At 45.8% G+C, this 24,749-nt stretch overlaps 2 protein-coding genes across 7 annotated transcripts in view; one reads left to right on the top strand and one right to left on the bottom strand.

The window, feature by feature from the left end:
* The window catches only part of GTF3C1 (general transcription factor IIIC subunit 1), a 73,706-nt gene extending 66,749 nt beyond the window's left edge, over window positions 1-6,957 (bottom strand). The window contains exons 1-4 of one of the 2 annotated variants that reach the window (XM_059036149.2): window positions 6,664-6,957; window positions 4,719-4,928; window positions 1,806-1,982; window positions 923-1,066 (exon numbers count right to left, since the gene is read on the bottom strand). In XM_059036149.2, coding sequence (XP_058892132.1) covers window positions 923-1,066; window positions 1,806-1,982; window positions 4,719-4,928; window positions 6,664-6,884 — 752 coding nt within the window. In that variant the 5' untranslated portion in view covers window positions 6,885-6,957. Of the gene's footprint in view, window positions 1-922; window positions 1,067-1,805; window positions 1,983-3,751; window positions 4,101-4,718; window positions 4,929-6,663 lie in introns of those variants that run through there. The other variant, XM_067014136.1, reaches the window with a different exon arrangement.
* A 173-nt stretch (window positions 6,958-7,130) lies between these two features.
* Window positions 7,131-24,749, top strand: part of KATNIP (katanin interacting protein) — a 194,950-nt gene continuing 177,331 nt past the window's right edge. For all 5 annotated transcript variants that reach the window (XM_067012513.1, XM_067012514.1, XM_067012516.1 and 2 more), the window contains exon 1: window positions 7,131-7,172. In XM_067012513.1, coding sequence (XP_066868614.1) covers window positions 7,166-7,172 — 7 coding nt within the window. In that variant the 5' untranslated portion in view covers window positions 7,131-7,165. The remainder of the gene's footprint in view (window positions 7,173-24,749) is intronic.

Here is a 24,749-nt window from a genome sequence, read left to right on the forward strand (position 1 = left end):
AAGGACAGGGATTATTTCATAAAGAAGTTAAACTTTTCTAAAATTCAGGCACAGAAATGTGAACCCAGGTCTTCTTCCTCGAAATACAGTGCCCTCTGCAGTAATCAGGACACCTCTCTGATTCTGAAGCCCTGGTTTCTACCTCTCACTTCTCTGGTGTGACTGACTTTCCCTTCCTTTGCATTTTTATTGTGAAGTGGATGTCATAATAAATGCTTACTAGCTAATGGACGCCAAAGGAAGCTATTAAAGGAGCCAAGGGCTACCCCAGCTGTGTCCCAGGGGTGGGGGTTGTTGGAGGAGGGGCAGAGAGGAAGGTACTGTCATGCAGCTGGGGAAGCTTGGCTTTAACTGCCCACGGGTTTAGCAGCACGGAGGGCATATATATGGGATCCAGAGACACCCACTTATCCATTTTTACTGCCTTTCAATAAATGAAAGAATAGATGATGGCACAGATAGTCACTGCGTATGAACTAGTACCAAGCTTTGTCATGGCCATTCTACAGAGGAGGAAACAGTGGTTCAGATAGGTCAAGTGATCATGCCCAAATCAGGAGCAAAGATGTAAATACAGATCTTGACTTAGTCCATTCTTCTCTCTTCTACCCACAGAACTCTGTCACCATAACAAATCAAGTTTGACGTATTTACTTTTATTTTTACACTCCCAAATTTCACCAAAATGTTAATAGTTCCTATTGCTGGGCTGTGGGGTGATAGGTATTTTTTGCCCTTCTTTTCTATATAATTTCCAGATTTTCTAAATAAGCAAGACTTATTCTCACAATCCAAAATAGCTGGTAAATATCTTTTTTTAAAAGCTGGTCATATTCTGATTTGGCCTCTAGGATTTTTAAAGGTATAATACACATGGCTGAAAGACAGAGGTAAGGGAGCATTCTGGCGTCTCACACTGTACCTGTCCATGTGAAACCGATTCAGGAGGAGGAGGATTGAGTGCTGCTGGGCTCCAGTGGGTAATCGGATCACATGTGACTGCATCGTAATGAGCCCATTTTTGTTCAAAATTTTCCTATGATAGTGGAGCTTCCCAGCATCAACCCTGGAGGAGAGGAAGAGAGTGGGCGGTCATTTTGCTTTGCTGGTTGCTTTCACCCCACAGTGTGGAGGACATGAACACCAAAGACACACATCTCCTACCCAGCCAACCTAAGATAACAGTTGCTATGTGACAATGGCCTTGGAAAGAACAGCTGTGCCTCAGCCTAAGGCACACCCCAGACCCCCAAGAGAGGTGGATGGGGAGACGGGGGTAGAGGAGAGGGGAAATGGAGTGGGAAAGGATGGCTGGCACGGGAGACAGTAAGGGTTATATTAGCAAGGAGCTAATCAGACATGGGTCTCTAATCATATAGCGGCCAATAACTAAGGTTGCCATGCATTCTGGCTCGCCAGGTGGTCTCAGTTTATGCCCATTGCCTTGGCGTTCCTTCTGGTCAGCTCCACCACCTTCCACTCTCCAAATGTCTGGTTTGGACAATAAATTCTATGGTCACCCCAGGATCTCTCTCTCTTTTCTTTTCTCAGCTGCACCATGAGGCATGCAGGATCTTAGTTCCCCAGACCAGGGATCAAACCCATGCCCCCCCTGCAATGGAAAGGCAGAGTCTAAACCACTGGACTGCCAAGGAGTCCCCTTTTTTTGGTCTTTTTTCCAGGGTCTCTTCAATGAGAAAGCATCGTGCTTCCAATCACCATGGATGTGGGGACTGCCCAGGTGGCAGGGCCCAACGATCAGGGAGCCCCAGCATTTACAGAAGAGAAGCAAAGCATCCCCTCACTTGAAAGCAGTGCTGTGGAGGTCTCGTTGGAGCTCCCCTTGCCACCGGGACCGGCCTAATCGCTCCAAAATGCAGTAGGAGAAGTCGGGGAGCTTCAGGTCGGGGTCGCCCTCCAAGCCGATCAAGGCCCGGTACCGCATGTCTTGGGAGGCAACAATGATCAGTTTCTTCCCCCACCTGCAAATCAGAAGCCACCGCAGAAAGAAATAACTGTAACTGATTTTTAAGAAAATTGAAATATGAAAAAGCAGAACCTTAGTGAACCATCATTTCCTGCTTCTTCTTGGAGGTTCACAAACCCCCAGCTAAGGTTTCCATCCTAGAACCACAGAGCGTTCAGGGCGAACAGAGCCAGTCTCACCAGTTCCATGCTCAGAGCCCTCCCCATCCGGCCAGGGCCCTCAGGCCATACCCGCGACTCCCAACCAGGGCCTAGGCCATCCTACACACCCGTACGGCCCTGCCCTGCATCCACAACAGCCCCCACGGGTCCTCTGCCCAGCTGCCCTGCCCTCACGTCTTCAGGCCACTGATTCTCATCATTCAGGCCACTGCTCAGATACCAACACCTCAGGTCTTCCTGAAAATGCTAACCAGAGTCTATTCCCCGCCTCTGACCATTTCCAGACTCTTCACGGCACCTGGCACTCTCAGAAATGGCCGCCTTTTTGGGTACACATTTCTGCAATAAGTGCCCTAAGAGGGGGCACGTTGTCATCAGGGTCCCCAAGACATCCTTAGGGCCTAGAATGGTTCTGGTGCACAGCAGGGTCTCTGTAAATATCTAATAAGTGAACAAACTCGCCTACTGAACTGGATGGATAAAACAAACTTCATAATCAAAAACAGTGCCCTGTGTCATCAGTGGACCTGCAGCCTGTTGGGAGACCAGACTTGGGACATATCATTAGTTCCTCCTACTGTCTTGGTGTGTGAAAAATAATGCCCGAAAAAGAGGCCAAGAACACTTCCCAGCCAGGTGCTTCGAGATGTCACAGCTGGGAAAACTGACTTCTCTGCTGAGGTCGAACAGTCTACGGCGCTGAAGATAGAGACCCTGGCGCCTTACCTGCTGACTTAAATGGCCATCTTGGGCAGATTGTCTCAGGTCCTAGCCCTGCCAGAGATCCCACAAGGGTGGGCTGGCAGAGAAGCCATCCCCACTCACTCCTTGGCATCGAGACGCACCAGTTGGAGGAGCTCCCTCTCCCAGGGGAATGAGTCACCAAGGGTCCATATTAGAGCCCAAGGGCTCCCAACCCCTCCCACCTAGAGCCACCATCTACTGCTCCCAGCCTGTGGTTTACAGATGCCTGATCGCAAGGCCCGTCTTCAGTCACATCGCTCAGTCTGACAGTTCATCCTCTTGGCCCCCCTTGCCGCCCAATACCAGATGACTTCATTGCTCCCACTAAACAGGCAAAAAGGGAAAAGAGGAGGTTGTCTACGTTTTTATTTAACTGCAGCTTCTTTCACACTGCCTGTGACCCATAATTAGTCTTCTGCATAGTTACAGGGTCTGTATGGTCCATCTTCAAAAAGAATGTTAGGCTGTGAATACATGTGATGGACAAAATGTCTTCTTTTCTGTGTCTGTGTGTCACAGACTTAGGACCTGTGTTCTCTGTCTCGAAACAGACTCATTAAGTTAAATTGGAAGAGGTCAGCTGAGAAAAGTTTGAAAACAGGGGAGCTGATTTGCTGCTTTAAGAATATGTTCAGGGTGGTTTACTCCCCTGTCCTATCAGAACTCCAACATCTCCCAGTAGCTGACTCTAGGACTCCTGCCCGAGGCCCACTTTGCTGACCCTGGTCATCTCATAGGTCATCCAACACTGATTAAGCGCCACGCAAAATACCGGAGATGCCAAGATAAATAAAAATGGCATCTGCCTTCATGGAGCTCAGAGTCTACTGAAGAGAAAGACAAGAAAAGGAACACTTACTCTGGGATTCGATAACTGTGGTCAAGGTCATGAAATGACATGTACGAGGAGCCCCAATTCAGGCCTATGTGTGTGAAGAGAGCATGTGTGCAGTCACCAGGGAGAGCTCTTCCTGAGCTAGCAGGAAGCTGGGTGGGGGAGGGTCAGGAAGCAGAAGCTGCAAAGCTCCAGAGCCAGAGGAGGGGAGGGGAGGTCAAGAGGGAGAAAGAGTGAGTATAGCTGTTTCTTCAAGAAGCATGGCTGCAGCAAGAATCACAGCTACAGGGGATCCAAGGCCAAGAGGTCTTGTTTTAGGATGAACGAGCCATGGTAATGGGCTGACGAGAAAGTACTGGTCAACAGGCAAAAGCTGAAAATAAACGAGAAAGAGGAGCTAGCTGACAGAGGTAGGAAAGAGCACGAGGTACAGGAGAGAAAGGGAGGAAGAGAAGCATCCAGATGACTGCCTCAGGAAGGGCCAGCTTTCCCGTCTCCCCTGAGGTGAGGGAGGGCGAGAGAAATATGCGCAAGCCTGAAAGCTGAGGAAGAAGGGGGCAACTAGGAGAGTTCACACTGGAAGCTTCTCCTTGTTCCGTCAAGTAGGAAGGGAGGTGGGGATGGGGCGAGGGGCTTGAGGCAGTCTGGGAAATTGGGACCCTGACTGAAGACTCACAGAAGTACGGCTGGGCAGCAGAGGATGCAGCCTGGACAAGAGAGCGAAAGGCACCAATCCAAATGACAGCTGCCTGCCCGGCCCAAAGGGCCAGGCGGCCTGTGGACACAAAGGGAAAAGAAAGGCAGTGCCCCACCCCCGCCCCCAGCAAAACTAGCCCCAAGAGGAGGGTAGTGGTAAAGGCCGAGGACTGACTTGGGGCAGGGCCGACACACTCTGATGGGCAAGAGGGCGGCATCGTTGGGGAGCTCTGACCACACCCCCAACTTAAAGCAGGAAGATGCCCACAAGTTTCCCATGATGCAAATCAGTTACCTGCCAAAGGCTTCCACCATTGTACAGCGGGGCTGTAATGTCTTGGTCCTGATGTCACTGGTAATGTTTTTCCTCTCCTTAAAGTACTGGCATGAGCCCTGGATGCCATCTTTATTCTCCAAGATCATATGAATGGGGTAGACATCCTCCAAAGGGACCGGGTCCCTCCTGGACTCCACAATGCCAGTTTCCAAATCAATTTCTTCATACCTAAGGGGGAGATCACAGATATCAAACCACAGCTCAGCCTCAGAAATAACATGTTTGGCGTGTTCTTCTGACAACCTCTAGCAGAGGTTGGAGAAAGGAAATGCGATCACCTGGTCGCAACCGCCTTCCAAACGCAGGTCATCTTAACAAGCAGCATCCCTGCCTCTCTATCCCAGACAAGAGACTTTTCTAGGAGCCTCTTCTATCCACCCGGGACGCTGAATGCTGAAACCAGAACCACCTTCCTGGCCCAAGTCATGGCCTTTTGTTTTCCCCCTAGTCCAGTGCCTGGTCGCCAAACCATCAAGTTTGGACTTAATGACTCAAGGCTTCCCTACTTTAAGATGTTACCTTTCCACATCTCTTTAGTTAGCCCTCTCGTACTTCCATCCACTTTTATGGTTTCAATTATCACTTGCATGTTAACAATTCTCACCATCAAATCCTCAGTCCTGTTTTTCTCCCAAACACTAATCCTGCCTTCAACTGTCTACGCCCCAGATCTGATGAGATCAAAACTAAAGTTATGACTGCCACTCCCCACCTCCAATAAAGTCCCTCCTTCCCCTCCTTGGTACCACTTTCTCCCAGTCTGGGTTCAGATTCTGGGTTGATGACCCTCTCTGCGTCTCAATTTTCTCTTCAGGAAAATGGGGATAAGAATATCCAGCTCCTAAAGTTGTTGTAAAACTTAAATACGTAATCCTTGCTATACGTAAGGATCTTGGAACAGTTCCTGCTTACAATAAGCATAGATGTAAATGTCAACTATTATTCCTCATTCACTCTCTCCAGTTCTACACTTCAACCCAACTTAACGAACTTCTCTTCCTTTCGAATACTCTGCCAACTGGCTACCTAAATCCAACCTTTACGTCTTGTTTTAGACAGTATTACCTCTGGGAACCTCTCCCGACCCTCACAATATGGCTTAAGAGCACAGACTTGGGAGACAGACGGCCTGGGTTGAGTCAACACTCAGTCACTTACAATATCCATAACTTTGGACGGGTTACTTAATCTCTATCACTCAGTTTCCTTCTCTGCAAAATGGGGAAGATAACTGGGAATTCCCTGGTAGTCCAGTGGTGAGGACTCGGTGCTCAATGGGGAAGTGAGATCCCGCAAGACCCGTGGCACAGCCAAAAAAAATGGGGAAGATAAGAGCCCCTTCCTCATAGTGTCACTGTGAGAATGAAGTGGGTTCAGTCTCCTGAAACTCCAGGAACAAGATCTTAGAATAGTGCGAGGCCATAACGAGCACTAAATAAATGGTAGCTACTATTATTGTTCTTGTTACTAAGCTTGCCGACGTAAAGATCTCTAGTTGCCTTAGCTCTCTAATCCAGCACTGAATGAATGCTCTGTTCTGTGGAACTCAACTGTCTCCAGTCTTGAGCTGAACAGCCTTCCTGCTCCAATCCCAAGCTCCACTTCAGAGGAAATACTCTTTAAATAATCCCACAGAATATCCTCCCAGTCCTGCTCACCACCACCCCAAACACACACGAACATAATGGAACATCACCAGATGACCCCCCCCAACTCCATCAGACGCCTGGGTCCTGCCAGGCCTGAGGGACCCCAAATCAGCCTTTCTCTGCGCCTCCATCAGACTCCGGGTCTTTCTTCCGCTCCACTCCTTTTTCTCCCCTCCCGTAAGAACCTGGCCCCCTCGCAGCTCCATCAGACCCGGGTCTCGGCCCCCGCCCGCCCGCAGAGCCAGGCCGCTGACCGGTCTTGGAGCTGGAGATCTGGTCTCTCCCGAGGCTCCTCGTAGAAGCTGATGCCCGGGTGTGTGGCAAGGGCCCGCCACAGAAATTCCTGCGTGTACGGCTCCAGAGGCAGCGGGAAGGGCGGCACTCGCGTCTCCAGACGGCTCCAAAGAGCGGGAAGACACAAGCCATCAAGCCCCTCCAGGGCCACCTCGTCCAACAACGACTCCAGCGCGTCCATTGCTACTTCAGTTGGCAGCACCCGGGGCGCCTGCGCACCACGCCGCCAACGGCCCTGGTCCAGCGCGCCTGCGCACAACGACTGGCAGCCAGGGAGGCGGGGCGGATCCGGGGACCGGAGGAGGAGTTCCAGAGCATGGTCGTGCTGTCACTCCCTTTGGGGGAGGGTTCATTCCGTGGAACTCCATTGCCATTGGTCCGGAACCCCGCAGTAACCAGGGGAACTGCAAACAGTGTTGAGGCCGCTTCCGGTTCGAGCACCCGGAACCGCCGCCTCTAGTGATGGACGGTGAGTGTCCATGGGCCCCCCCGGAAGGTCGGGCAGTTACTCTCCCATCCCTCCTGAGGGCCCCCACGCCGCGGGCAGAGCCCTAGGCCACAGATCCCTGGACCACCACTGCCTGACCCAAGGTGGTCTCCGTCTGAGGGAAAGGGAGCCTTAGTGGTCCGGGATGGGAAGAGGAGGCTGGGGGGAGTGTTCAGTGATTTGGTCACTACGCTGCCTGTGGTTGTGTTGGAACCCCGTACTGGCCAGGGCATCAGAGAAAAGGTTGTCGACTGAAAAATTATTCACAACCTAAAAGTTGAGAGTTATGTTTCATTTGGTGGGAGTTTTTAGAACTTCAGCCCCGCTAGGCAGCATCTCAAGTAATCCTGAGAGAACTGCTCAGAGGAGGCAACTGGGGGGAGCCCGGATATATAGGAGTTTTGCAACAAAGGGCAGGTAGTGCGAACGTCACAAGATTATTGTTAATTAAAGAAAACCAGATATCCCAAGTTAAGGAATTCAGCGCTTTTCTGTGTATGGGAAGATGCGAGAGTCTGGGCTCACTGAAATCATTCCTTTGATATGCACCTCAGCTATTTGGGTTCAGTGTGTAGGGAGTGGCTGCAGTCTGATGACTGCTAAATGGCAGGTATTCTTTTTCTTCTTGAGTTCCCTCAGGGCTCACCGGCTCCTGTTCAAGGGCTGCAATTGCTGATGACTGTGACATCCTTTGTTTACTGATATGGCAGGCAATATTCCATTTATCAGGGTTTAGGGTGGGAAAGACAAATAGAGGTGGGGGGGTGTTCTTGTGTGTCCTGGGGCGTGGAACTGTGGAACACAGGAGTTGGTATGGAAGTAATAAGCATCATCATGGGGAATGCAGCCATCAGCTACTGGGAAATGGGACGTGGTTAGGGGGATGGGGGGGAGACTCTCTTTCTGTGCTTTGATGTTAATGATACTGTCCAGTGCCAGGAACTCTAAATGTTGTCAAGCAACTCGATAAGCTTCATAACAGTCTTTTGCAGTCAGTGTTATCCCATTTTACAAATGAGGACGCTGAGGCTCGCGAAAGTGAAGTATCTTGTCCCAAATCAAAGTCATCAAATGGCAAAGTGAGTAAGGAACCCGGACACTGTCTCTCTCTGGAGCTGAATTAGGGAGTTTGAGATTTGAAAGGGATTTTAGAAGCACTTCATTCCAGAAGTTGCAAATGCAGATATTTGCAGGGGCAAGTCTGGAGGGCTGGATTGGGCTGTAATTAAAAGTCCATTTCTTTGCTGATTAAAAGTCAATTTCTTTTCTGAAAGGGAAGCTTCTCACTCAGCTCCAACCAATTAGTTTCCTGGGGTGCTCCTCAAAATGCCACAATGGCCAATCAGTCTGAAGGCTAGATGCAGCCTGTGGGCCATCATTTAGGGATCTCCGATAAGAATCATAGAATTCTATGATTCTAAAAATAAGCTACCCTGATATCTCATTTTATAAATGGGAAGAGTCTGCCAGAATCCACATAATTTTTCTCATTATACCACTGTCCCTAACTTCTGGGAAATGTTGTCCCTTTGTGATATCTGCTTAACACAGTGTGGAAAAAAATTTTAATTGAACAATCTGTTACATGCTTAAAAGACATCTTTGCCCTTTGTACTTCAGAGGTAGTATAAAATGTCATTCACCAGTTTGCCCAGTGGAAAGTTCAATGTAATGTTGCTGTAGAACAAAAGTACTCAAATCTTTCTGGTCTCAGGATGCCTTTATGCTCTTACCTCAAGAGAGTTTGTGTGTATTATATCTATGATATTTACCGTATCAGAAATTAAAGCCAAGAAAATCTTAAGACATTTGTCTTTTATCAACTCATTTAAAAGCAATAATAAATGCATTACTTCTAAACATAAATAATACTTTTTATTGAAAAGTGGCTATATTTCCCAACAGAAAGGTTAGTAGGAAGCATGATATTGTTTTTTTTTTTTTTTTGTGGTACGCGGGCCTCTCACTGTTGTGGCCTCTCCCATTGCGGGGCACAGGCTCCGGACGCACAGGCTCAGCGGCCATGGCTCACGGGCCCAGCCGCTCCGCGGCATGTGGGATCTTCCCGGACCGGGGCACAAACCCGTGTCCCCTGCATCGGCAGGCGGATTCTCAACCACTGCACCACCAGGGAAGCCCCATGATATTGTTTTAGAGTTTCTTAAATCTCTTTAATATCTGGTTTAATAGGAAATAGCTAGACTCGTTTCTGCTTCAGCAACCAAACTGTTGTGTTGTTATTTTGGCTGATATATTTGAAGAAAATGGGGCCTCACACAGATATTTTTTTTGGAACAGGGAGCATTTTAATTGTCTTTTCAGATAGCTGTAAACATTCTTCTTTGATAGTATTCCGAAACTTAGCAAGTGGTAATATCTCAAAGGTTAGTCACAATGTGGCGTCTGAAACCATACTGGTGAACTTTTGTTTGTACTCTGTTACATTAAAACCCATTGGTCTATCTTGCCCTTTGATTGCATATTTTACCCATGTATGATTCCGTAACATTAGGCATTGGTCATTTGGAAAGTTCACTGAGTTATGCAGATCTTCTAAATGTTGACATTGGAAATAAAATATTAAATGGCATGTCATTACACAATATCAAAAAATCACATTCCTTAGTATTCCTTTTTTTAAAAAAAGAGTTCAAGTATTGGGAAGCTATTAAACTCAAAGTACTGGAAACAAGTTCCCTACTTGTTTTCACTTGAAAGCTTGAATTTTATCATTAGCAACAAATACCTTCAGTTGTTTCCTTGAAGTGACATGCTCACTTTTGTATTTAAGAAAATGTCTGCCAGATACTCAAGTCTGAATAACTATAGTTTATCTACTAGTTGTTCATTCAAGTAAACATGACATTTGATACAATATGTGGCTACTTCAGCTGGCAACTTAAACACACAAGTGTTTTCTAGGATCATCTGTTGTACTTTGGCTTATAGCAGAAGTGCTTTATGTGTACTTTGCATTTTTTTCACACAGAATATTTAAAAGATGTGGGTTCACGTTTAATAAAATTAATTTTTACTGTTTCATCAGGACATTCTTAAGTGAAAATGTTTTTTTTGTTTGTTTTATCGTCAGCACATGGCACTAAAGAGTATAATGACTACTGATACAGTTTGGTGCCGCTGCCTTGTAGCCACTCAAGGTATCAGCAGTTTTTCCTACTGTTGCTTTTGCATCATCAGTGCAAATACCAACACAATGAAAAAATCTTAGAATTATGATGAAGGTAATACTTGTCCTTGGGAACCCCTCTTCCTCCCAGGATCTGTGGAACACACTTCGAGAAACATTGCTGTCGACCATTTTCAAGAAGTCTGTTCAGTCAGTTCTAACTGTTACCATCTCAGTGCTCCTGAGCATTATTATGGCCCAGTGGAGGAACTTGTCCATTTTCAGATTGGTTACAAAAAGGAAAAATTTGTTCTAAGAAAGTGTTTGCCCTAAGATTAGATTTAGCGTTCAAAGGATCCCTTTTTCCTTTGCAATTTTTTTTTCCTTTGCAATTTTTAAAACTTTTATCTTTGCACAATTTTCCAGGCATATATCTATTGGGTAAAGTGAGGCATACTATGATGAATCTTGATTCTAGCCAACTAGATAGATAAGCCAAGTCCAGCCTTGTTAGAAAGATGTTTACTTCCTAAACCCACAAAAGCTTAAATGTCTGCTAAGTATCCCCAAACTGGATTGTAGTTTGGTTTATTCCTCCTGTCCTAGTCAGCATAGCTTTTCACAACATTTTTTCTGGCCAATTGGGTTTGACTTTCGGCAGGTTCTATCTGGCTCTGCGATGCAGCCTGGTGTAATATTCATAGGTTTTGCAGACCAAATAGCCCTGGATTTGAATCCCAGCAGTGTACTCTGACCTCTCTGAGCCTCAGTTTTCCTGTCAATAAAGTGGAGATGATGATGAAGCTTACCTCGTTTTGTGTGCCCATCCGTTGGTGAATCTATTATTGTGAATTCAATGAGACTATGCCTGAATGCACTTAACACCAAGTCTGGCGTGTAAAAAACACACCTATGTGGTAGCTGATGCTGTCATTACCTGCCAACGTGCAGACTTCTTCTGCATTGCTGACAGAAGAGGAAGGAGGGAATATGGTGAATCTCTCTAACAAATAATAATCTTTGTAATTAGCTCACTCTTTGTTTAAAAGAAAACCCAGTGTTTGACATGGTTTATTTACATGAAAGTAAATTGGCGATGTGTGAGTCTCCTGCCTATGTAAATGTTCACCTTTATGTCAAAGTCGAATTTCCCCCATTGCTTTTAAAATATGAGATGGCCGAGAAAAAAAAAAATTCTACTCAACTTTCCAGGAACATAATAATTAGACAAAAGTTCAGCACATGGAGATAATTAGAAAGGATTTTAAAGCTAGGCATTTGCTTTGGTTCCCCCCAGAGCAAGTATTCGATGTCTCCCCTGTTTATACTGTTCATTTGCCTAGCAGACTTTCTCAAAGAATTAATAATGCCAAGATGAAATATAGCCTAGCTTGTCTAAATAATCCCAAACTGCAAAATGAGTGATGGTTGAATTAGTTAGGTTTTGCTGAAAGTCCAGTCACCGGGTCTGATCTTTTCTGTTCTTGTGTTGTATTTACCTGGGCTCCTGGTGATTTGTCTGTTTCTCTTCCTACTTAAAATAAAGCAAGAAAAAAAATAACAATAAAATAAAACATAGAAAGCATTCAGCAGGCAAAATAACCCTGTGGTCCATGTAGTCTCTGTGTCGGTTCTTCCTCCTTTGCTTCCATCCTTTTATCTGATTGATTTCTTTTCCCTTGCTGTTCCTCAGCATTCATTCCATCCTGTCCTTTTAGCTGGCAGGAACTTGGCACGCTCTGATTTGCTTATTTTTCTTGGGGGCATTCCTTCAGTTACCACATTCAGCTCCTTCTGTGCACTGGGATCTAGAGATATCAAGATGAATTAGATTGAATCCAGGTGAAGAGTAGATGGGAGTTTACTGTAGTCTTCTCCAAATTTTCTTTAAAGTTGATTTTTCAAAAGCATGTAAGTTAAAATTTTTTAACCCTAAAAAATAGAAATGTAGCAAATTTAAAAATGAAGTCTTTATATCAGAGGTTGCACACTGAGAGTCTTGGGCTGAGTCAGCCCACAGGCATGTTTATTTGGCCCATGATGTTTTTTAATTTTTTGAATTAGTTGTCAACATTGAAAAATTGGGAGATTTCTCATAAATCTCTGATTATCGTGTTTTCTTTAAAATATCAGTAAAGTAGATTTATCAATCTCAATAAAAAGCAATAAAGTTAACAGTGAATTGAAATTCTGCATGGCAAGAGTTCCCTCAGCTGGAGCTAAGTGGAGACTGCCCCCTAGAAGGGAGGTGCCCTTTCCAATCCATCACAGCCTCTACCTGGCTGGCTTCCCTCATTGCCTCTGGTACCTGCCTGGGCCCCTGTAGGCTTTTTTTTTTTTTTTTTTTTAAATGTTTATTTATTTATCTATCTATCTATCTGGCTGTGCAGGGGTTTAGTTGCGGCATGCAGGATCTTTGTTGTTGTATGCGGGGATCTTCAGTTGTGGCATGCGAACTCTTAGTTGTGGCCTGTAGGATCTAGTGCCCTGACCAGGAATCAAACCCAGGCCCTCTGTGTTGGGAGCGTGGAGTCTTAGCCACTGGACCACCAGGGAAGTCCCCTCTGTAGGCATTTGAAGTTACAGTCCTGCTCTAGTATTAACTGGGACAATTTTGAAAACCTCTATGTACTTCATTGTGTGCCATACTGTGCTTTACTTGTTCTTTTAGTTTTAATCTGGAAAAAAAAAGTGGGGGGAGGGGTATATTCTCTTCACTGAAGAACTTCATAGTCGAGTGAGAAAGCCAGACATAAACAGATAACTATAGTCCAACATGGGGATCCCCAGAAGATAACATTTGTAAAGGTCTTCCCCATACCCAAAGCACTCTGGTCCTCTTCTGGCTGTTGTAAATAAAGTTTTATTGGAACACAGCCACACCTATTTGCATACAAATGCACACCAACAGTCTATGTCTGTTTTCATGTTTCAGTGGCAGAGCTGACTCATTGTGACAGGGAACAGATGGCCCCCAAAGCCAAAAATATTTACTGTCTGGCCCTTCACAGGAGAAGTTTGCCAACTTCTGCTATAGAAGACCCAGTTTGGTCCTTCAGACAGCTCAATATGATGTTGTAATTGTGCTCATTTTACACCACACAGCTAGTTGGTGGCAGAACCAGGACTTGGCTGAATAAAGTCTACACTCTAGTGTGTCATCAAAGACCCAGCCCAGCCCGGTCCCTGCCAGTGTGTGGCTAGGTTCTTACACCTGGGGAGTGAGTCTGTGGGTGAGGCTTGCCCGTTAGGCTGGTTTAAAAGACACTGTCCTCGACTATTTTCTTGACTCCCTCCTGGATCTCACCCTGTGGCTGCTCCTTTATGTCCACATAGGAGGGGGCTTACGAGGAGCAACATGGTTGGTTGGAAGGAGGAGCTTGGAGCTGTTCACAGAGCACTTTATGTAGGAATAAGAAAGCATCCGTTAATACCACTGGACTGACTACTGGTGCCCCTTGGGTTTTTGGGCGGTTTTTAAAAGATTTTTTTCATGTGGACTATTTTTAAAGTCCTTATTGAATTTGTTACAATATTGCTTCTCTTTCAGGTTTTGGTTTTTTGGCCGCTAGGCATGTGGGATCTTAGCTCCCCAACCAGGGATGGAACCTCACCCCCTGCATTGGGAAGCAAAGTCTTAACCACTGGACCACCAGGGAAGTCCACCCCATGGGGTTTTGAACAGCCTGACCCTTGTAACCTTAACAATTGCCCTGTGGACATAGCACCTTTAATCGGAGAATTTCCCTGGGGAAGCAGTCCCCCTCCTTTCCCCTATCCCTCAGTTGGTCTCCCTCTTCATCTTTAGACACTCACCCACCCACTCTCTTGCCCAGAGGTTTTATACTGGGCTGAACTGTGTCCATAGATGTGTTTTCCCACATTTAAAAATAATGATTTCCCATAAAAACCTGGACATTTCAGTCTCTTGATAAAAGGGAACTTTGGCCCTGGGGCTGTGTAGACCTGCCTTCCTACACAGCCCCAGTGGCCACCCCCTTGACTTTGGGCATGTGATAACACTTTGACTCAGTCTTCCGGCTGGTGGTGCCAGTCATCAAGTGTTTACTTCTTGCCTTGAGAATATTGGCCTGACCCTACAGGCATCTGTGATTTCAGCCCCTAGCCAAGCCACCTCAGAAAGCTGGCCATCTCTTGAGCACCCCATATCCTTTCCCACCTCCCTGCCTTGCCTTTGCTGTGCTCCCTGCCAACTGTGCCCTTCTTTCATGTCACTTTCACACTGTAGATTACAGTGAGTAACGTCACCTGCAGTCTTAATTCCTCCCACGTGGTGGAATCCTGTGGCCTCTCAGGCATGGTGCTATGTCACAGGTACTGGGCTCCATGCCTTTCTCCTTCTCTGTGGGTAGAGACCCATTCTCTTTCCTTTGCATGCCCAACACTTGGCCCAAGGACTGGTACAGGGAGATGCCCGTGAGTGTTTGCTGGGTTGACATTGTAACCAGGAAAGAGGTGAATCCATTTGTTCCTTAGTGAATTGCTGGCTGGTCTCCATTAAGCAGAGAAAAAAGGTCCTGGTAGACAAGCCTCCAGGCCAAGTTCCAGAGGCCTCAGCTGGTTTCTCTTTCTCTCGTGGACAAGTACGGTTCCTCCAGACTCTGTCCTTTGCAGCAATTCAATGCAGTCCTAATAATATCCTCTAGCCTAGCTACCTTTACTATACCCCAGGGCCTCTAGTTTTATTTTGTTCTTCCTCAGTTTTTCAGTTGGCATTCTTATGCTCCCCCATTCCCTATCCCAGTAAAGTCACTGTCACTCCTACCTCTCGACTCATTTTAGAGTCCGATGCTATTATACCTTGACCACCCTTAGCTGATGGATTCTCCAGACACAGCCCCTGACTTATGTCCTTAGGGGACAGGAAAGTTACAGGTGAATGCAGCACTTGGCAGGAAGTTGGAATATCACAGATGTCTAGTCACCAACCACAGGTCCCTTGCAGGAACTACAACACTTTTCTACACTCTAAGTGAACTTGCAATGCATTGTGTGTGTGTGTGTGTGTGTGTGTGTGTGTGTGTGTGTGTGTGTGTGTGTGTTTCCACTCCAAAGGGTCCCAAACTAATTAGCTACATTGTATGAACCGACATAAAATCACAGAAGGTTAGAGCTGAAAGGGACTTGACAGATCTAGTCCAGAATCCTATTTGGGGAATGCTGATATATCTCAGAACACTGAGGATCCTGTAGAAAGGTCATAAGTTTAGAAGCCTGCAGGGACCAGGCAGATAATAAATGGCGGCAGTGGCCAGGGTTTATTTCATTATGCTGATTTGCATTGGGTTTTTTCAGCACCTAAATACACTTCGCATATATGGGAATTTCCTAAAGAAATCTGTTGTCTACTAATTTTTAAAATGTATTTATCTATTTATGTTTGGCTGTGTTGGATCTTCATTGTTGGGTGCGGGCTTTCTCTAGTTGTGGTGAGCGGGGGCTACTCTTCATTACGTTGCGCTTCTCATTGTGGTGGCTTCTCTTGTTGCAGAGCACCGGCTCTAGGGTGCATGGGCTTCAGTAGTTGCAGCATGCAGGCTCAGTAGTGGTGGTGCACGGGCTTAGTTGCACTGTGTGTGGCATGTGGGGTCTTCCCAGACCAGGGATTGAACCTGTGTCCCCTGCATTGGCAGGCGGATTCTTAACCACTGTGCCGCCAGGGAAGTCCCTCTACTAATTTCCTGAAGCACGTGTCTTCCTCCATCTCTCTGTCATCTATACAATAGAGATAATAAATGTATTCACCTCCTAGGGTTGTTGTGAGAATTAAATACATTAGTAGCTGCCAAGTCCTTAGATCAGGGGTTGGCACATGAGAAGTACACATGTTAAGTACTTTTGTTTATGATGATGATTCACTCTTGCTGGAGACGTGGACACATGAACCTTCACTTGCTTCTTTACTGTAGGGAAAAACCTCTCAGACCTGCTGATAAACGGCAACTTGGACTTGACCTCTGTGGTAGGGAGACAGCTGGGGAGCAGGGAGGGATGGGAGGGCACCATGCCATCTGGTGGGCATTGCCCTCAGCTCCTGACAATGGCTGCCCGACAGGAACGCAGGTCCTGTGTTGACAGATTTTTCAGTTTTTCAAAAGAATCCAGAACTCAGGATTTTTAAATGTGACATCTCCCAAGCTTTAAATGTTGGCTGAAAAAAAAAAAAATCTTTTTTAACAGTTTGGAGACCAGACAAATGTATATGGGCTGGGTTCGGCCAGCGAGTGACTTTGGATGTAGTCTGATCACTGTCATTTATCAGATATGGAGGAATGAGGTGTAGTTAAGAGCCCCCGATGGGCAGCCCAAGAGTAAGTAAACAAGGCTCAGATCGCTTTCAGTCTGGCACCCCTACCCAGACCACAAAGCCTTTCTCGTAATGAGCCTGCTCAGCAGAAGTTCTGCCTCCTGCCTCCACTGGGATGGAGATTTCATTTTAAGCCTGCAGAGTGGAACTATGAAAACCAGGGCCAAGAATTTAGACTCTCCTTTCCCTCTCTCCATGTTGATGCTCACCTGAGCCTTCCTCATCCTGGAAAGGAGTGGAAGGAGCAGAGCTCATGGAGAGACAAAAGGGCTTCCATTTCTGGCGACTCCTCTTCCCAGCCACGTGATCCCGGCTGGGGGAGGGGTGTTAGTTATTTCATCTCAGTACCTAGACTCTTAAATTGTAAAACGGAGATTAGTAGAATGTAACTGGGAAGAGCTAAATCGGACTCCATGTTGGATCTGTTTCTTTGACTTCAACCTTTGCTTTTCATTGCTTTTGTTATTATAATCATACATAATGGCCTGCCTCAGGGAACCCTGCCCCTCTGCCTGAATGTTGAACTGAAGTGCCTTTGTTCAGCTCACTGGGAAACAATCTGACCCTGCCCACCTGTAAATGGCTGAAATTAACATGTCCCCTCACCAAGGCTGGCCATTCCAGGAGATGTTTTGCAAGACTGATGGCCCTTTTTACTTTACTTCCTCACGCCTTTCCCTCTCTATTATGCCTTTTCATTTTACTTCCCTCTCTGATTGTGTAAAAGAAACTGGCATCCAGACCCCATAAGATGGTTATTTTGAGACATTAGTCTGTCGTTTTCTTGGTCTGCTGGCTTTCCTTATAACGTCATACCCCTTGCCTCAACACCGCGTCTCCAACTTATTGGCCTGTTCTGCGGCAAGCAGAGCGAGCTTGATAACAGTAAGACCTTCCCATAGGGCTGCTCTGAGAACCAAGTGAATTCATCTATCCAAAGCCCTTAGGATGGTGCCCAGCACTTAATAGGCTCTCAGTAACAATTAGCTATCAGAGGAACAAATGCATCTTTTTCCTTAGGATTCCGGGGATCTCATGAACCAGCCTCATGTTTTACAAGATTGTTTGGCTGATCATTTTTTTGGGGGGGATGAAAATACTCAAAAGATACTTGAATTTGGATGTACACACACATACACATATTTTCACGAATGCAGTCAGTGTCCTCACTTGTATTCTATGGGGAGCTGGGATGGGAGGAGGGGGCTGGGTGGGGTTTGGAGTGGGAGTGCTTTTGGGAGCTTGTATGATGGGATACAGAGGTAGACCAAAGTCCATTTTAGCCTGGGAAGCGTGTCATCACGTAGACCACTGATTAGATGACAGATGTGTGGCATTTACTTATCTTCACTATTTCAAATGGAAAAAATCAATATTTTCCAATTATCTCCAATGGTGTATTTTTTTTAAATTTAATTTCTTTTTGGCTACATTGGGTCTTTGTTGCTGTGCGCTCCAATGGTGTATTAAACTTACTTTGTCTTATTTCATTTCACCATCCCAGAAAGAGCAGGGGGAAAGGGTCAGGAAAGCACATTGCAAGAGAAGATAAAGTCTTTACAGCAGTTCATAATCGTGCCTCCTGCCCTTCCAGCATTGTCCATTCAGAAATTTGGTCATTCACTCATTCATCGATTTCAGACATGTCTACCGATGCCTACTCCATTTCAGGCACTGTTCCAGGTGTGGGAAATTCAGTGATAAAAAAAGCCAGACAAGCAGCCTCTGATTTCACAAAGCTGATATCTAGTGAGGCAGGCAGACTACATCAGCAAATAAAGATCAGATAAGTGCTATGCAGAAGATTAAAGTAGGGAGGATTGGGGGCTATAGTCCACTCTGAGCAAGTGGGTCCCTTTAAGCTGAGATCTGATTGATGAGAAGGAGCCAGCATAAGACCTAGGGGGATGAGGACAAAGGCGGGGAGGCAGGAATGGATCCTGAGTCCAAGGAGCAGAAGACAGAGTAGGGGCTGCAGAGGTGTGAATGTGAGGGAGGGAATAGGGAAATGTACCAAGTGAAATACACCAGAGGATGGTCAGGCAGGCAAGTGTCATCACTTGGACTTTTGGCCTTATTTTTAGATGGCTGTAGTGGGAAAAGCCAGCAATAGTGGAGGGTGGAGACGTACCAGGTGGCTATTGGAAAGATGACAGGGCACACAAAGGGATGATTGAAAGGATGGAGCAGATTCAGGATATGTTTGGGCCACAGAGTTCAATGGAATTCCCTCAGATCCACAAACAGCTGTTTCTGCGGAAGGAAACTGCTAAGTGCTAAGTACCTACTATGTGCAGGGCAGTGTTCTGTTTCACATGTACTATCTTAACCCTAAAAATGGAATTGGAACTCTTAGGATTCCCAAACAGGTAATTAGTGGCTGAGCGAGACAGGCTGACCCAGGGCCTAGCCTCTCAGCCACCGCACAGCATCGTCCCCAGGCTCTCATCTGTTTATGAAGCTGGCTGAAGAATGCGGACTAAGCATTTCTAAACCAAGCAAATGCGCAGAACGGTGTGCAGGTTATAAATAACCATTTCTAGCTGCCAGCTGTTGTTTAGGTTTGGAAAGGAAAAGAGAATCTTAGCATGACTTGTTTATCTCAGGTAATTTGGCAGTAAACTGGGCCCTGGGAATTTGAGTTATACAGAAAATGCAAAGGAAGAGTGACAGGGATATTGTTTCGGGCTTTCAGAAGACAGGATGTAACTTAAAGGCCCAGAACCATCCTGGAGGTGCACATGGAGTATTTGAAGAGAAATATGTGTCTCAGAGCCAATGTTTGTTTACTTGGTTCCCAAACAGTCATGCTCTTTGTCTAATAGATTCTGTTCTAAAGATGATATTTCCTTAAAGAGGTCTTCCTTCCCCCTCCCCAAAAAGGGTCTGTGGCATTGAGATAAGGAAATAATGGGAGGAGTGGGAGATTTTCCTATCTTCTGCCTAGTTGTCTACTAGGTTGGAAACTAGAGGCCTCTTTTGTTGGGCCTGTCCAGAGCTCTAAAAAAATTTTAATTACTTGTCAACATTTAAAGATTAGAAGCTTTCTCATACAACTGGACTTCTCTGGAAAAATCTCATCCAACAAAACGAAGCCCATGTTCCTGCCTGGAAACCTGCAGCCGGAGACAAATAGTGATTCCTCTTTAGGCTGGGCAGGTGCTTGCCAGACTGCCCCGTCCCCACCCTGCCACACGTGTCTCTGCAGAGGCTGTAGGTTCAGGAGGCTGGGATGGGGCTGAAGGTGGGTATGGGGTGGCGTAGAAAGGCCAGTGGGGCTGGAGCTCTGGCATTCCTGGAGGTGAAGGAGGCGTGCAGGCAGGCGGGCAGCAGGGTGTAGTGAACACGGGATTAGCAGCTAGCTGATGCGTTCTTAACCCCAGTTCCTCTTCATTGCTCTGTGACCTTGGGCAAGTTACTCTGTTCTTCTGAGCCTCAGGGCTTTGTTGTTGCATATGCTAGTGAGGGAATCCCAAGACCTATCACCTGGGGAGGAACCTGACCATGCCCAGTAAGCACTAGAAACCAGGAGTTCCAGATAAGCCATCTGGACAGATCTCAATCTTCCTTTCCTTTTTTCTTTTTCTCTTTTTCCTTTCTCATCTTATCTAGCCGTTTCATAAAAAAAAATCCTAGCCCTCAAGTAAACGTGCAGGTCACCGCCAGCCTACTGGCTTAGCTCAGAAACTGTTGTTTCAATGTCCAGAAACCGTATTTTGTCATCATTTCATTCTTAACTCACACATTACAGATTGATCTCTTAAAAGAAGGCAGCTTGTCCTCCGAAAATACTGTGTCCTTTCGAGCAAGCTTCCGGGTCCGGAGGTCCATGGCAGCTACTCTTGTCTCCCTCCGGCAGACCACACCCTTGGACCTTAGCTGGGAGTGTCCACAGCGTTTCTCACTATATTTTTAAAAACTCTGAACTAGCCCTTTTGGACATTTAATGTTTTAAGTTTATTTTAGTTTCTTGAGTAGGAAACAGTTCCAACTAAATCATTCAAAAATAAAAACAATATAAAAAGTTTACATTGAGAAGTCGCTCTTGTGCATGTGCCTTCCAGTTGGTTCTTTGTACAAACAGAACCAATACGAGCATATATTCTTTTTTTAATATAAGTTCATTTGTACCATTTTTTTAGAGAAATCTGTTTTTATGGGTGTTTTTTGTTTTTTAAAAAAATTTATTTTTTAAATTTATTTTCGATTGCATCTGGTCTTTGTTGCTGCACTCAGGCTTTCTCTCGTTGCGGCAGGCGGGGGCTACTCTTTGTTGTGGCTCACGGGCTTCTCGTTGTGGTGGTTTCTCTTGTTGCAGAGCATGGGCTCTAGGTACACGGGCTCAGTAGTTGTGGCTCACAGGCTCTAGAGTGCAGGCTCAGTAGTTGTGGCGCATGGGCTTAGTTGCTCTGTGGCATGTGGGATCTTCCCGGACCAGGGATCGAACCCATGACCCCTGCATTGGCAGGCAGATTCTTAACCACTGTGCCACCAGGGAAGTCCCCGGAGCATATATTCTTATTTTCCCTCTTTCGTGGAGAAAAAATTGCATACTATGTCAACTTTCTTCCCCTTGAGTTCATTTAACATATGGTCATATTATCAGCTTGCCATTCTTTCACCCGGTATTCCATTCCATTGTGTGGATCCACCATATTTATTCAGCCAGTTCCCACTGTGATAGACTTATAGGTCACTTCTAATATTTTCCATTGCAAATTATGATGCAGTGAATACCTTGTGCATGCATTTGTTTCCTGTCTGGAGGAATTTCTTCCCGGTCGATTCCTAGAAGTGATATTGCTAGCTGAAAGGGATACTGCCAAAAGCCTTTTTGAAGATCTTGCCAAAATCCCCTCCACAGAGCCTGTATCATTTTATATTTCTCCCAGCAGTGCTCGAAAATGCCTGCTTCCCAGATCTTGCCAACAGTATATTGTCAAACCTCTGGATTTTTGCCAATCCAATGGGTAAGATTAAGTGGCATCTCTGGGATATTTTCCATTTGAATTAAATTACGTAGATATATAAAATGAGAACAGGGTGAGCCCTTATATTTGCACTGCAGAAGAAATAAGCTCATTTTAGTAACCTAGTAGAAGCACCATTACCCCAGTTGGGAAAAACAGCTTCTTCATTTAAAACTCCTTTTTGCTGGGGAGGTCTCTGCATGGTCTTGGATTTCCACCGAGTCGCCTTTATTCTCCAAAGCCCAACCCCGCTTGCCAAGACTGAGCATTGTACCTGAGTGGATGGGAGTGAGTGTCTAATGCCAAACTGCCTTTCCACGTTTGGCATTTAATGGCAGTTTTCTGGCTAATGGGGAACTCCATCTTCCTCGACCCTTGGGGAATCATTGTGTTCTAATCCCCTTATTAATTACTCTAGGAGTCCAAAGTACATTAAAAAGCTGCACCACAGAAAGAAATCCTTAAGTCAAACTCCCTCCCTAGCACATGCTGGCCTTCTCAGACTTGTCTTTAGCCAGACCGAGGGGCAGTGTGGTCTAGTGGTTAGGAGTGCAGGCTCTGGAGCCAAACTACCCAGATTCAAATCCAGGCTCCTATACTCACTAGCTGTGTGATATTAGGCAAGTTTCCTAACGTCTTTGGGTCTGGAGGCTGTACTTTACAGGAGGTTTAAGGCTCTTTTTCAAGGGGAATTTTGACACTGATTTTCCCATGCCTGAGGACTTCAGAAGCTAACGTCCAAGGAAGACACAACTTACCTCTAAATGGTAGTGATGAATATTATTATCTGCATCCAGAGCAAAGTAAAACTAAAGTGTCAGAATCTTCTAACCACTGAAGATTAATCCTAAGTGCAGATAAAATCTTTCCGAAATCCTAAGTGGGAGACCGGTATTATATTTACAACGATTCAACGCAGTCACTTTTTCTTTTCCCCAGGCACACATCTGTTTTCTAAAGTGAGGTGTACACGTGGTATTTACATTTGGCCTTATTTATTGTTTCCTGGCTGAAGCTGGCAGGTCACCTTGCAAAATGCAGAGGAACACCCCCTTAATTTTGCAAGCAGCGTATATTGATATTAATGTCACCTTCTTACCCCTCCCTAAGTCGTTGTGAGGATAAAATGAGATCTAGGTAGGAAGCTAGCTACTCAGAAGCTAAGTGCAGTAGACAGGCACAGTGTAACCTGGTCCCTTCTGTCCTTGGGGAGAAGGAGTAGTCTCGCCATCGAGCTACCTGGAGGAGAGAGGGGCTCAGTGGGGTGAGGACAGAGGCATTTGATAACAAATGTGCATAATTTGAGTAAATTATCTTCATTGGAAAATAAGCAAATTATTTTCCAATTTAATGAATAAAGGAGCTTCTAATTAACTCCAGTAGAGAGATTTGCTTGCAAATATCAGTGGTTAAGCTCTCTGTTCTTTGTATTAATATTTTCTTTTTATGGCTCACTTGAATCTTTTTTTTTTTTTTTTTTTTACTGTTCTTTATTGGTATAAAAGAACTTTAGAGATGGAAAGCAAACCCAGAGGTGATTCAGTCTAATCCTCATTTAAAAGAAATAGGAAGCAAATATGGCCCATAGAGAACCTGTTGGATCTTGTGAGTTACCTAAGATCTCATAACTGGTCAGCGATCCACTGGACTGGATCCCCAGGCATGTGTCTGACCAGAACAGGAAGGGCCTCAGCCAGACTCTGGGGTCTACCGTGTTCACCCCCGAACTAGCACTCTTGCCCTCCTGCTCCCTGCCCTTGCTCTGGGCTTTTCTTGGCTCTCATCTTACTTGCCTCAACACTGCTTCTGCTGCTAGAACACCCTGGCCTGTCAGCACAGCATTCCTGCCCTCCAGTCTGCTCTGTGCCCTTCTAGCTCCAGACCCACCTCCCAGCTCCTGGCTCTACATTGCGTGGCCTACTACCTGGTATGTCATCCTCTCTGGTCGACCTTAGGGCCTACCCTGAGGCCTTGACTGACAGCCAGAGCAGGTGTGGATAAGGGTTTGGGGGAGCTGTCCACCCAAGCTCCTGCCCTAGAGCATCAGGGATCAGGAGGTCAGGATAAAATTGACATAACAACCTGGATCACCTGATCCCTAAATCCTGGGCAATTTTTTTTTTTTTTTTTTTTTTTTAGTTAATAAACTTTATTTTTTGGAGCAGATTTAGGTTCATAGCAAAATTGAGTGGAAAGTACAGAGAGTTCTCATATACCCGCTGTCCACGTATGTAAAACCTCCCCCACTATCAACATCCCCCATCACAGTGGTATCTTTTCCTGGGCTCTTTTTCATCTTTAAACCCTATCTTCTTTGTCTTAAGACAAAAAAAAAAAAAAAAAAAAAAAAAAAAAGGCAACAGACACACACACACAGAGAACCTAATCTAAGTGGGTGTCTGTGGAACACAAAGGCAAGAACACAGTTGGTTTCAGATCTGTTCATTCTGTCTTGGCATTCTGTGTTAGTCTATCCCCCAAGGCTAGAGGCTGCTCACACATGGAGGTAGCCCTGCTCCAGCCCTCTGTCCTCTCTCTCTCAGAATCAATTTCAGTGTTAGGGGCTGGGATTCTGATTGGCTGCAACTGGTTCAGGGGCCCATACCCAGTGCAGCATATGAAGTTCAGGGTATGGGTTCATGTACAGTCATGGCTGCCACAGGACCCCACTGTGGCAATGGGGAGGAAGAAAAGAGAGAAGGGAGCAGTGTAGGGTGTCATTATGAGCTGAGCAGATACCCCCAAAGATGTCTACCATAGCATGATACTGTACAACCCGGGGTCTCCTACAAATAGCTGCCTCTTTTCTACATCCTTTTACATATTGGCCCAAAGTTTGGCCAGTGCCAGAAGTTTATCTTTGGACCTTTGCTCTTTCCCTTATTCTCACTTTTTTGGAAAGAGCATCATCCCTTGACCTGAGCTTTATCACTAGCTGTGAGCCCCTCTGCATCCCCCTGACGTGTGGACCCACTGCAAGTGACCACATCCAAAGACAAACGTCTTTCCTCTCAGATTCAGTCCCCATCTCTCGCCTCTCAATAAGTCATCACTAAGCCTTTTTGTTCCTGCCTTCAGAGTGCTCCTGGCTAATGGGACATATGGTTGTGGCACTCTAAAAAATAGCCACCTGA

This window comes from Kogia breviceps, chromosome 14 (assembly GCF_026419965.1).
Source record: "Kogia breviceps isolate mKogBre1 chromosome 14, mKogBre1 haplotype 1, whole genome shotgun sequence".
Lineage (NCBI taxonomy): Eukaryota > Metazoa > Chordata > Mammalia > Artiodactyla > Physeteridae > Kogia > Kogia breviceps.